This window comes from Ictidomys tridecemlineatus, chromosome 2, assembly GCF_052094955.1.
Source record: "Ictidomys tridecemlineatus isolate mIctTri1 chromosome 2, mIctTri1.hap1, whole genome shotgun sequence".
In the NCBI taxonomy this organism is placed as follows: domain Eukaryota; kingdom Metazoa; phylum Chordata; class Mammalia; order Rodentia; family Sciuridae; genus Ictidomys; species Ictidomys tridecemlineatus.
The window spans coordinates 49,144,725-49,158,471 of record NC_135478.1 but is presented as its reverse complement, the minus strand read 5'-3'; the positions used below and the strand labels follow the sequence as shown (position 1 = coordinate 49,158,471).

Here is a 13,747-nt window from a genome sequence, read left to right as displayed (position 1 = left end):
TATGTGTGTGAGTCATCTTTTAGACATAGTCTGAAGTAGTATCTATGAGATATGATCTGTGATTTACTTCAAAATAGTCTATAAAAAGGGGGCGTGAAGAGCTATTAAATTTGGTCACTTGGTAGGTATTTTGGTGTTCACTACACTACTCTCTCTACCGTTTGTTGGATATTTGAAATTTCCCACAATAAAAAAAAAGAAAAAAAAGCGGGTGGATGGGGGACCATATCCACTTGTAGCATTTGTACTAGACCTTTGTTTCAGATATAGCAAAGCCAAATCAGTTTTTCTCTCTCACTCTTTTGGCTGGGGATCAAACCCAAGGCATCATGAATGTTTGTTAAGCAAGTACTCCACTACTAAGCTACACTTAGCATTTATCCTCAGGTTTAAAAGGACACAAACATTCCAACACACTGTCCTCCAGAAATGCCTATGCTTGGTGTAACCTAAATAAAATACAAAGCCCTAAGGATGCACTGAAGTATCAACTTTTAAAAATCAACTCTTCTTGGCTGAGAATGTAGCTCAGTGGTAAAGCACCTGCCTAGCATGAGTTGTAGAGGCCCTGAGTTCAATCCCCAGGACAGGAAAAAACAAAAAAACAAAAAAAACACAACCTCTTCTGCAGTGAGAATGATCAGAAACTTCATAGAAACAGACACAATAGTTTAAAATTACCCGAACATAATCAAGGGACATTTTTTCATACCATTTCCAATTACCCAACTAGATAAAACACTCAAATTATCAACTAACAAATGAAATTGAATAAAAGTTTCAGCAGTTGCTTTTCCCAATTTACTTATATAAACAATCCTTTAGTTATTAATAATTAGTAAACCTGAGAAAATTTACCAAAGCAGATATCTCCAGTAAGTTGGGCAACTAGAGCAACTAGTATATTCCTATTTCCCCAACTATTTTTAACTACAATCATTTTACTTCATATTGATCTCTTTCTAAAAACAGGAGAACCCTGCCTATGAGAAATACATTCGACCACTATTACAAAGTTGGAGATCCAAGTTATAAAATAACCAATAGTAATCAACTAAACAGTTGGGGATTTTTTTTTTTCAACCATCACTCAATTTGAAATGAGAGCCAATCTTCTAAAGTGGTAGCCTTGACTAGTACATCAATTTACCAAAACCAGAGCAACCTGTCAACAACATTAAGGAATCTTAGTCTGAAGATGATGAAAATGGGTTGATTACAGGTTTCTGGTAATTTATCAAATCTTAAAATAAATTTTCAGGAAGACACGGGGAAAAGTTAGCAAAGTAAATGTTCTTATCTTTTCATAGAATCTTGGAATATTTTCACAGAGAGGAGGAGAAAAAGAGTGACCTGCCTGCTCCAGGGCACAGAGTCTCAAGAGTTCCACTCTTCCCTTAGAAAACAGGGCAGAAGTTACATGCCTTCCTTTTTTATAAGGTGTGCTAGCAAACCAGGAAGTCTCACTATAATTAACACAATCCTTCCTGTGAGTAACTTTGAAGAAATAGAATCAAATGCAAAATAAGACCAGAACCAGGCCAGGCCAGTGGCATGGTACATCCCTATAATCCCAGCTACCTGGAAGGCTGAGGCAACAGGATTCCAATTCAAGGACACCTTGGGCAACTTGGCAGGACCCTGTTTCAAAGTAAGATAAAAAGGGATGAGGGGCCAGGGATGTGGCTCAAGTGGTGGCGCGCTCGCCTGGCATGCATGCGGCCCGGGCTCGATCCTCAGCACTACATACAGGCAAAGATGTTGTGTCCGCCGATAACTAAAAAAATAAATATTAAAATTCTTTCTCTCTCTCTCTCTTAAAAAAAAGGGGGGGGGATGGGAATATAGCTTTGAGGATGCATGAAGCCTGGATTCAATCTCCAGTGGGGGACGGGGGGGGGGGGGGCAGAGAGACTACAATAAAATAAACAAAATTACATACATTTCCCCAACTATTCCAGATTCTTCTTCATTTACAACAGTTTATTTCTTCTTTTTAGAAATAAACTTAGCTTTGATAATAACATGCAATTGTGGGTAACCACAATATATGAGGATAAAATAGCTAGTCATTCTTGTCCCCGTGCTTAGGACAAAACTGAAATAATGAGTCATATTCAGCACTATGACAACTGAAGAAAAATCTGTAATCTTTAATATAAGTGCCAATGGAAAGTTTGTCAAACAGCACGTTCACCATTCAAATATGCACTCTTTTAGACTTTGAGACAAATTCTATCCATCCTTGCTTCAATGACACAATAGAGTTCTTATAAACTACAATCTAAGGTTCCATTGAGTCCTCTCAAAGAGTAGGACATAAACAATGCATACTTCAGACAATGAATATGATTTTTCTCCTTTAAGTAATAACAACCACCAATAAATACAGATCTAATTTTCTTATTTCATTTTTTATTAGGTTTTTTTTTTTTCCCCTGGTAGACAGAACACTTGGGAATTATACTGCACCAGGCATAAGAAGTAAGATTTCTACCACAGGGACATTTTGTATTCAGAATCCAATATAAATATTTCTAGTCAGACATTTCCATGGCTACAGATATTTGGTTGCTTGATTTATATGCATAGAAAGTAACAGTTGTCATAACTGTGAAAAGCAGTACTTAATAAGTACCTTTAAATGATTGGAACAGTTTTCCTTTATTTTAATACTGCTTATTGTTTTGGAAACTAGGTCACCCTACATGATATTTGATTTTTTTTCAAAGGCATCATGAGTATTCTGCTTTTTCTTTCATTCCTGTATTTTTAGCCTTCTAGTTATTTGGGGCCATTTTATCAGAAATCATTTTAGCACTGTAATAAACAAAAAAAAGCTCTGTTAAGGATAGATTATATACCATAATGATTTTCAGATTTCTTTTTATAAAAAAGGTATCTGGAGACTCAGAACAGGCACATGCATACTCAGGGTAAAGGAAACAAAACATGGAAGAGTCTGCTAAAGCATAAAACTTCCTTCTCAGTTCTCAATGCCTTCAAATAAATACAAATATTAAAAAAAAAAAAAAAAAAAAAAAAAAAGCCCACATTGTGATTTAAAAAAAAAAAAAAAAGTCTCTTCCATTTCCGGGACAGTCAGTTTCCAGGAACTTCTCCAGCGCTGGGGATCAGTCATCCGTCTTCCGGGCTAATCTACAGAAAGTCCAGTTGTGCTCCACTGTGTTCTCATTGGCCCGCTCACTCATGTGATGCACGCGAGTGTTGCGGATCGTGAAACCTTGTTTTGTAATGTATTCCATGAGGTGGACCCGCAGAGAAACTTCCTGGTGATAATCACAGGGTCCAAAAGTAAAGGAAACCTGGCAGTCTCTGGTGTCCATCATGTGCTTATTCCACTTGGTAAAATAATTTGAGATGCCTTCTAGTAAGGAATGGACCTTGGTGGTGATGGTTAATTGAGTTATGATAACAGCCACTGGATTGGAGTACTTAGAAAGCTTCCGGGTACTAGAGAGCTCCACAACTTCTTCAAAAGTATCCATAGGATACAAAGGCTTTGGGTCGTTGAGACATTGAATCAAGGGCTCGATCTGGTAAAAATCTGCTTCTTTCCGAAGCAGATCAAATTCCTTAAAATCCAGGGGTAAGGTCAATTCTGAAGTTCTTAAGAAGTTAAGGACGTATCGGAAAAGAGGTCCATCTCGATCAATGAAGTAATTGCCTTGAGGGTCTCGAGCTGTGGGGAAGTCCCCCCCAAACATAGCTCCAAGCATGGAATCTGGATAACGCGTCAGTGTGGTGAGAGACGTCGTATACAAGTGTCCACCTACATTTAATGTGACTGGGTCAGTCATCTGAAATTTTTTAAAAGATAATCAGTCACCTGAAATTTTGTAAATCCTAACTTTGACAAATTAAGAAAATTAAAAGTAACAAGCAAAGCTAGTACTAAAATTCCTTTAAACTATAACATATTTGACAAACCTATAATGCAAATGGCTTTACTTTCAATGATAAGCCCACACAGATTAAGGGATCTAACATTTGCTTCAATAGAAAAGAAAGAAGGAACTGGGCATAGTAGCATATGCCTGTGATCCCAGAGACTTGGGAGGCTGAGACGCGGATCCCAAGTTCAAGGCTGGCACCAATAATTTCACGAGACTCTGTCTCAAAATAAAATGTAAAAAGGCTTGGAATGGAGCTCAGAGGTAAAGGTCCCCTCAGTTCAATCCCTGGTGGAGGGCAGGGATGAGGGGAAGAAAGAAGGATACATTCAGTTCTTCAAAGACTTAATAATCAAGGGCATGACTTCAGAGCCATACAGTTTCAGGACCAGTATCTAAGTGTTTGGGTCATAGGAAATCAAAAGAAAAACTAAAATACACTCATTTTTTTTTTCAGGTTTTTTTTTTTTTTTTTAAGATCTTCAGTTTTCTTAGCTCAATTTAACATAAGATAAATAAAATTATCTGATAATGTAAAGATATCTACTTTTAATATTTCTTTGAGGTTTCCCCACTCAAAAAAGAACAAATCATAAAATCAATTTTAAAAATAAAACTTTGTGCATACCTAATCTTGATAACTTTTTTATGGAAATAAGAGTGTCAAACACTAAGTTGAAATATACTGCTGAGTGGGCTGGGGTTGTGGCTTAGAGGTAAAGCACTTGCCTAGCATGCGTGAGGCACTGGGCTCAATCCTCAGCACCAAATTTAAAAAAATAAAGATATTGTGTCCACCTATAACTAAAAAGAAAATGAATATTTAAATACACACACACACACACACACACACACCTGGGTCAACACAACCTAGCCACTAAACCAATACATACTGGAAGAGTAGTAGTAATTTTAAAATTTGATTACTTGATAGTGTATTCACATTTGTAACATTAATATTATAATCTGACCTTTAATGTGAGAAACAAAACCCTTTAAATAACACATATCTTTCTCTTAGAAGTCATATTTAAGAAAAAGTAAAGATGCAGGTAATGTTCAGATACTAAGAAAGTAAAATATTACCAGAGGAGGAGAAAAAGAGGGAGACACAGGAACACACAAAAAGGAGAAGAGGCACATTCTCAACTGTCATCTCCCTGGCCACAAGAAAATGTCCTCCACTCCATCACCTACTAGATCCTTTAGTATCACCACTCCATAAAGTTTAAGAGTAACATACTTTAAAGATCAAAAAGGGATCTCTCTCTCAAATAAATGATTATTAAAAGTTGCTTTAAGAGTCCATACTAAGTCTGCTTCCATTAAAACACCAAACAAAGCAACACCCCCCTCCAAAAAACTACATCTAAACAAATTGAAGGGAGAAGGAGTTGCACAAGTTCCTAATTTGCATTCTTGTAAGATATGTTATATCTAAGGCTACATAAGGGGGGAAAAAAGGTACAAAAATAATTTTCCAGCCTTCAAAGTGCAGTTGCAAGAACTACTCACCATATAGCCCCAGTCTCCATTATCCATCTGTTCCAGTGCTGCGTTTTCAGGAGCCCAGCTTCCAGGAAAACTCTGGAAAGAGAAAAAAGGACATACGATAGAATAAGCAGTTATGAAAACAGAGAAAAAAAAGGTTCTCTCACCTAACAGAGCAGGCCAAACACCAGAAAAACTACTTGTCTCTGTTCAACTAAAGCCTACTACAGGGCAAAGACCAGGCAGGGCGCTCTATGGGCATCTTGAGAGCATGTCCAAAACAGAGAACTATCCTATACTTGGGAGTAAAAGGAGAAGCATAGAAGTAAATCAGCCATTCAAATTCTCTCTCTTCTCTAAAAGTCAGTTTTTAGAATGTCTATAAAAGAATATTATGGTTAACTAGTCAACCTTATCTTGGTACAAACCTATGATGGTCTTTCTCAGAAAGGTCATTTAAGAGAAAGGCAGGAGGATCACAAGTTAGAGGCCAGCCTGGGCAATTGAGCAAGACCCTGCCTCAAAATCAAAAATACTTTAAAAGGGCTGGGGATGTAGCTCAGTGGTCAACAGTACCCCTAGGTTCAATCCTCAGTATCAGAGAGAGAGAGAGAGAGAGAGAGAGAAAAGCCAGACACAGTGGCCATGCCTGTAGTTCTAGCAACTCCAGAGGCTGAGGCAGGAAGATTCCAAGTTTGAGGTCACTCTGAGCAATTTAGCCAGACCCCAGTCTCAGGATAAAAAAATAAAAAGAGCTGGGATACAATTCAGTGGTAAAATGCCCCTGGGTTCAATCCCCAGTATGAAAACAAAAAGGAAAATTCTATTCATCAGCATAAATTAAACATCTCAGTAAACGCATTAAACATAATGAATTTCCCAAGATACAAGTATCACTTTCCAAAGAAATATATCAGAATAGTATTTATTGTATAATATAAAAAACAAGTTATACTTTTAATAATGAGGTATTTATCTTCATGAATAATCAAAACAAAAAGAAAGCAATTTAAATGACAGATTGGTAGAGCCCTATTTGGGACAAAAAGAACCTTTCTGATTGGGGTCAGAGTTGTTAGCCAGCACTCCTAGAGAGCCAGCCTTAGGACACTAATAAACACCCATATGCTAATGATGCCAGTTTCAAATTATTTTTATCTACAATTCAAGAGCACTTAAACACTTCCAGCCTTAGTAAGTTCCCTCTCACACACTCCATTCCCCAAATCAACCTGCAAAGCAAACTGTAGAGCAAATTTCAAAAGCACTGGCAAGAGATGGTAAGAAACACGGACTTCTCCGTATTCATCCAGGAAAAGCATCGGCTTTTTTAAATGCAGTCTTTGAACAGATCCACTTTTCCCACTTTTAGAGGAATCTGGCACACAATTCCCAGAACAAGCTCTGGCTACAAAAGATCACAAAGGCCCTTTCTCAAAAGGTCACTCAGGCATGTAGAGAACATTTGCATAGCACAGCATGGGCTGAAATCAGAGCCTAAAGCATCTATTTCTCCACCTTGCAAATTCTTCAAAGCAAACAAGCTAAAATGTAGACCAGAGGATGTGCAGCTTTTACTCTTTACACTCAGCAGTTGGATACAGACATGCTACTGAGTGAGAAATGGAACAAATGTCAAATTCAGGGCTGCTGTGACAAATCTGTATTCCTCTGACTTGCTTCATAAATGGTGTCTGAAGTAAACAGAACCAAGAAGTGAACTTTACCAACTTGTCTTGCCAGCATCTCATGCTGATACTGATAACAACAAATCAGTAACTGTGCAACTGAAAAGGCTAGACCTTCGGAAGTTCTGGTAAGTTCTGCTCATCATTGGCATTCCCTGTCACTCAAAGTATTATTTCCTAATACCTCAATAATTGATCATTCAACCAACATTTATTTTGAATCAACTAGGGGGAGGGAGCATATGTGCAAGATATACAGAAACAGGAAAAGGCCACCCTTGCTCTCATGGAGCCTTCAATCTACAAAAGAAGGCAACACGCAACTGAAGTACAGAATTCCAAAGTGCTACAGAGATGGACTGGCAGAGCCTGCAGGAGGAAAGTCCAAGATTCCAAATCAGAAAATAAAGAAAGAGCTCACTCAGTGGAACAAAGAAAATTTGCACAACCTGAGAAGGGATTCCAGAAAGAAGAAGCAATTTAAATAGACAATGATATGTACATCTTCCCACCCACCAACATTGCTGATATAATAATCCAAGCACAGATTATTGCCCCCATTTTAGAGATGCAAAATAGAGAAACCAAGTAGATTAAGTGGCTTGTTCAAGGCCCACAGATGGGAAGTAACTGAATAAGTATTGGGTTTTCTGGCCCCTTGTCTAGATCTTTCCATAAATATCCTCCTTGAACAAATATTGAAAAAAGAGAATCCCCAAAACCAAGAAATTGAAAAAGATTAATTTTAGACTCTCTATAACTACCTATTAAACCTATCCACCTACTAGGGATTTATTTACAATTGTATACAACTCAGCCTAACCAGTCATAAAGGGTCTGTAAAAATTCCTCTGAATCTAAGTTTTAAAAAGGCAGAAACCTGGGGCTGGAGTTGTGGCTCAGTGGTAGAGCACTTGCCTAGCATGTCTGAGGCCCTAGATTCAATCCTCAGCACCGCATATAAATAAATAATATTAAAGTCACATTTACAACCAGAAAAAAAATTTTTTTAAAAGGCAGAAACCTACTCACTAGTGTGAATAAGTAACATAAAGAACTCCAATCCTAATTGTTAAATATCCTAATTGTTAAATGAGAAATGGAGTGACACAAAGAACTTAAGTGACATAAAGAATCCAATCCATCAATATCCTAATTGTTAAATGAGAAATGGAATACCAATAGACTGATGTTATACTGTTAGGCAAGGTCTATTTCTAGTTCTTTCCTTCTTTTTTCTTTTTTACTTCTAAATCAAAACAGGGTAATTTCTTGAGCAGTCATAAAAGAAAATTTGATGATACCCATAAATCTGCTCCACAGCAAAAGCCCAGAATCTGTACAAAGATGTAAAGAAACTTCAAACTTAATAATTTAGGAAAGCAACTATGGAAATCTACATAAGCCCATGTTTCTTAAAAAGCATCCAAAGTCTTCCTATACTTGTGTATAAGATTCATCAAAACAAACTGAAGAACAGTCATGGTTAGTCACGTCCAATAACAATAACTAAATTCTAAAAAAATCAAATTGCTCATTAAAGAGTTCAAAGGGGAAGAAATATTAAATTTTACCTCTACTCCTTGTTTCTAAATGTCCTAAGTAGAGATGCTCTGATAAAGCAAGAAACCAAAAAAAAAAAAAAAAAGCCAGGAAGATTACTGCTTACCCAATAGTTGGATTCTGAATTAATGGCTATTATTCAGAACATATCAGAGGCAATGCAGATGGATGAAATAAAACAAAATCCAAAAGAATTTCCAGAATAGCTTCAATCTCTTCTACCAAATCATTTTCCAGAGCTGCTAACAATTAGAAAATGATTCATTTGCTTTTCATCTTTTCTCTCTTCTGCAGTCTTCCCTGGAGGATTAATGAGAAGTGACCACAAGACAGGCAGTAAAAGAAAGACCTTGAAATGGGCATCAAATAGGCCTGTTTCATTTGATGAAGGTAAAGAAAAATCTTATATGTCAGATAATTTGTGAGGAACGGAGATTCTAAGGGTAACAACAACAAAAACAAATTTCTCTTTATGGTGATTTTCCTTACTAAAGATTGTTTTAAAAGACAGTGAAAGCAACCAAGCACAATTATAAAATTCAAAACACAACACTTCCTGACCTGGTAAAAATCAGTTCATCTGAAAAGATCTGACCTTTGATGAAAATAAATTCTTGTCCCAAAGTCTATAAATCATCACCAAAAATTTGCCTATGTTTATTCTTAAAAGGTTAGACAGTGTAATGTTTGCAGTAGTTCAGTTAAGGAAAACATACTGAAGAATTTTCAAAAGTTTAAAAGAAATCAGAGGGCTGGGGTTGTAGCTCAGTGGTAGAGTGCTTGCCTAGCATGCAGGAGGCGTTGGGTTCAATCCTCAGCACCACATAAAAATAAATAAATAAAAATAAAGGTATTATGTCCTTCTACAACTAAAATATTTTTAAAAAAGAAATTACAGATTTTTCAAGGTAGAAAATCTAGAGAACACACAATCCAATAATAAGTTATTAGCTTAAAAAATAACCTAACACGGACTGGGGTTGTGGCTCAGTGGTAGAAGGCTTGCCTAGCATGTGTGAAGCACTGGGTTCAATTTCCAGCACCCATAAAAAAAACTAAATAAACATAAAGGTATTGTGTCCATATACAACTTAAAAAAAAAAACTAACCCTTAAATGCCACCTTCCTTACCACAATAAAACTGCATTTACAGGCTTATGAGTTATAATGAACTAAATTTAACCCAAAATTCTGGGTTGATCTTTTCTGCTACAGACTAAGAATCCTGCAGGGCCCAAAGTCCTACTCCTATATATTACTCTATACACTGCAATATAAACCTCCAAATTTGAACAAGTAATAAGAAAAATTTCTAACTACTACCTTCCCAGAGTTTCCAGGTAGCCCTTTAAAATGCTTTTCTACTGAAACCATTGTGTCTAGCATTCTGAAGGCAGGACTCAATAAAGTCTCTCCATCTATACTTACCTTCAAAATTGCCTTTGTACTGAGTTTCTGTTCTTGAAACGTGGGAGTTTGAAAGTGAAATACTTTTTATAGTAACTAGTTCAGCCACATCTAAAGGAGTCTTTTGGGTTAACATCCACATACAAGCCAGCACAAGTAGCCAGACATACAAGGATAATGTGATTATGGTGTTAGATTAGCCCTAACTCAACCAATGCAGAAATGGATCTTTTCATATATATATATATATATATATGTTGTTGGTTGACCTTTATTTTATTCATTTATTTATATGTAGTGCTGAGAATCGAACCTAGTGCCTCACAAATGCTAGGTAAGCACTCTACTACTGAGCCACCGCCCCAGCCCTGGATAATAACCTAACCTGGATCTTAAGTAATTCTTTTTTCTCCTCTCTCAACCATGTGGTCTAGAAGAGAGGAGAACTAGGTTAAAAAGTGACTGATTGCTAAAGAACTGTCAGAGTCACAAAATCATAAATTCCTCTTATCCTTAGTTTCCATGAGATAAAATAATATCACTTCTCCCAAAAGTAATTAGACCATTTAAACCCTAAATGAAAGTAAAAACTGGCCTATAGTGCAACAGCCCAGGAGTAGGGTTCTGAAGTCACATGCAGGCAGTGCAAAGGAAAGAGAACTGACTACCAGAAGGGAAGGACCAGAATTCCAACTGCTTCATTATTATGAGACCCTGAGTAAACCACCCATATGCCCAGCTTCTTCTTTGGGGAAATGGAGAAAATAAACAAGATCATGAATATAAAACAAGTATTATACCAATGGCAGTAGTGTAAACAAAATTTCTATGGTAAAGAAATTTGAGAATGTGAACACAAGTAATTTAGAGCATAGGCATGCAGAAAGGGTGAAAAAGTGGTGATGGCCTCAGTGTGCTTCCAATGTCCTTAAGACCACATTTCCCCAGAGTTCCAGAAAGGTCCGCTACAGGTAAAGGGCAGAGTCCAATGTTTACAGAGCACAGACATCTGAATGTCTGATCTGAGAAGGAACTTCTCTAAAGCATGACTCAGGATTATCTCCCAGGTAAAGCCAAATGCAAATAAATATGTGAATTTCATTTTAAATAGCCCTCAAATATCAAAATCCTTGGAGATTCACAGGATTCACCTGGGACTCCTTTATGTAGTAAATGCTTTGGTTAAAATATGATTTATGACTATTTGAATCACAAAACTTAGCAATGGCATCTATGACTATCTTGACCAAAGGACCCTTGATACTCGACACTACAAAAAAAAATCAAGTACCCCATATTGACTGATGGTGTTCAATTAAAGAGCAAGTTCTCTCAACTTACCAACAACCCCTGCTCATAAAAACATTCTTTTTCTAGTTACACGTTTGTTCACTTGAAAACAGCTCAATCTGGGGCTCGGGCCTGTGCTAGCTCAGCTTCTTATTCCAGGATCCTTCTCGTGCCTAGGGCATTTGTGGCAGCGAAGAAAATGAACATGCCAGGAGGATATGGGAACGAGTAGGTATTTGGGCTACCCCAAACACATTCTTAGCTTTTGGGGGTGATCCCAAATCTATTTGCCACCCAAATCTCTTCTCTCACAAAGTCTCAAAACTGGATTTATCAACTTGTTCTAGAACTGGTATACTCGAACCGAAGAAACCCGATAACTTCAGCAGAATATCTAAACAGGATCTCTGTCACGTTTCATTTCCCGGTCCCACCCCCAGACACAGCCTCCGCGACACCGTCAGCCCAGCAGGTGCTGCAGGGGCTCCCGGGGCTCCCCACGACCACGGTCACGGATCCCCTCTGACATCAAGCACGAGAAATGCCACGACCTCCACAAATCTGAGCATCTGAGCCACGAACTCGGCTGCAATCCGTGTGTCTCTTCAGACCAGAAAATCCCAAAGGCAGGGCTCAGAAGCCCCCTCCTTCCTCACGCTTTAAACTAGGGCAAGCGCTAGCTAATAAGCGCCACCCCCCAAAACACAGCGTTTCCGAGCAAACCCAGAGGGGTCCCGTCTGGGCCCCCGATTCACCGTCGCCCCGGGAGCCAAGCCCGCAGCCCGACCCGGCCCCGGCCCCGGCCCCGGCCCCGGCCCCGGCGCGGAGCGGGCGACGCTCCCCGCCCGGGCGAGGGGCGCGCACCGGAGCCCCGAACCTCAGCCTGCGGGGCCGCGCGTCCCTGCCGGGCGGGCCCCGGAATCCCCGCCCAGGCCCGGCCGAGGGCAGCCTCGCTGCAGGCTCGTGCCAGCCCCGGGACGCGCGGCCCGAGCTCCCCCGCGGTCCCCTCAGCGCGGCCCGCCACCTCCCGGCTCCAGGCGTCCCTGCCCAAGCCTCCCAGCTCCACTCCCCTAGCCACCGGGCGCCGGCTTCTCCTCATCCCCGGCCCTCCTGTTCCCGGGCCCCGTAAGCCCTGCGCCCGCCCCACTCACTGCGCGACAGCGGCGGCGGCCCGGCCGGGAGATGCCGGCGGCCGGAGGGCGCGAGCGCGGGGACGAGCGAGCCCGCGCCCGGAGGCGGTGGCGGCGGCGGCGGCGGCAGAAGGGACGACTGAGCCGGCGCCCGGAGTTGCGGCTCCAGCTGCCCAGCGCGGGCGGCGCCTTCCCAGCAGAGCTACGGCGCCACGAGCGCGGGCGCCCCCTAACGGCGGCGCGGGCGGGAGGCCACGGAAGCCAGAGAGCCCAGCAGTCGGGGGAATTCAGCAAGCGCAGCCTGAGTTGAGCGGTCAGGCGGGATGTACCGCAGCCCCGAAGCCCCGCCCCAAAGCGCCAGTCCCGCCCCAAGGCTCCGCCCCGGCTCTCTAAGCCCCGCCCAGGATACGTCCCCGCTCCCCGCCTCCGCCTGCAGTCCCGGGTCCTCCCACTCCCGCGCCCTCAAAGTCTGTGCCCTCTCTTCGCTGTGTGCTCTGCGCTGGTGTCTCCACAGGTGTTTCTCCTCATTCATTTCACAAACTTGTATGGACCCTACCCAGTACGTGCCAAGCCTGGGGAGTACAGCGGCCACCAAAATCACGGCGGGCTCCAAGACTCAAGGAAACAGCTAGTTGACAAAATAAGATGTTTAGTGTTGAGAGGGGCATAATTAGAAGACTTCGGTGGAAATAAGGGAAGGGAACCCCTGCTTCAGATGCTGTAGGCAAGGAAGATCTGAACTCCCGGCATGTGTCCAGAGCCCCTCCTGGCCTTGTCCTGTGTTAGGAAGCACGCCCTATAAAAAGGACTTTAAGGAACCCCCTGGGGCCACCTATCCGGCCCGGTGGGTAGAGCAGCCAAGGGTAGCCAGATGGAGAGGACAAAGCCAACTGCAACAGCCTAAATGACGTCGTGCAAACACTTGGAGGCTAGAAGCTCTGCCCTAGTTGAGCTGGTGGAGGTTGCCATGACTAAAGGTGCAGAATACCTAAAGCCTTAAAGCTAATTGGTCTCCTTCCAAATGCTTTTCCCAGTTATATGAAATTGGTTTTGTGCGTTTCCCTTCTCCAGGAGAACCACTTGCCACAGCTGGATTTCATGTCTGCACAGGTGAGAGGTGCTTCTCAAAGTTGAACTTTTTTCTTTTTATGGTACCAGAGATTGAACCTAGATTAAACTCACTGCACTGTGTCATATCCCCAGGCCTATTTATTTAAAGACAGGATCTCACTAAGTTGCTTAGGGCCTCCCTAAGTCACTAAGG

General features: G+C 40.9%; 1 protein-coding gene across 7 annotated transcripts; it reads right to left on the bottom strand.

The window, feature by feature from the left end:
* Positions 1–2,133: 2,133 nt before the first annotated feature.
* Positions 2,134–12,731, bottom strand: Kctd6 (potassium channel tetramerization domain containing 6). 7 transcript variants are annotated; one of them, XM_078038533.1, is made up of 4 exons: positions 11,405–12,498; positions 10,085–10,184; positions 5,430–5,501; positions 2,134–3,821 (listed from the first exon to the last, which is right to left on the bottom strand). In XM_078038533.1, the coding sequence occupies exons 3-4, from the start codon at positions 5,454–5,456 to the stop codon at positions 3,135–3,137; spliced, it is 714 nt and encodes a 237-aa protein (XP_077894659.1). In that variant the 5' UTR covers positions 5,457–5,501; positions 10,085–10,184; positions 11,405–12,498; the 3' UTR covers positions 2,134–3,134. The 7 variants fall into 7 exon arrangements, with proteins under 7 accessions (XP_077894659.1, XP_077894661.1, XP_077894660.1 ...); XM_078038535.1 differs by having other exon boundaries at positions 10,085–10,116; XM_078038534.1 differs by lacking the exons at positions 10,085–10,184; positions 11,405–12,498 and adding an exon at positions 12,505–12,731.
* Positions 12,732–13,747: the final 1,016 nt, after the last annotated feature.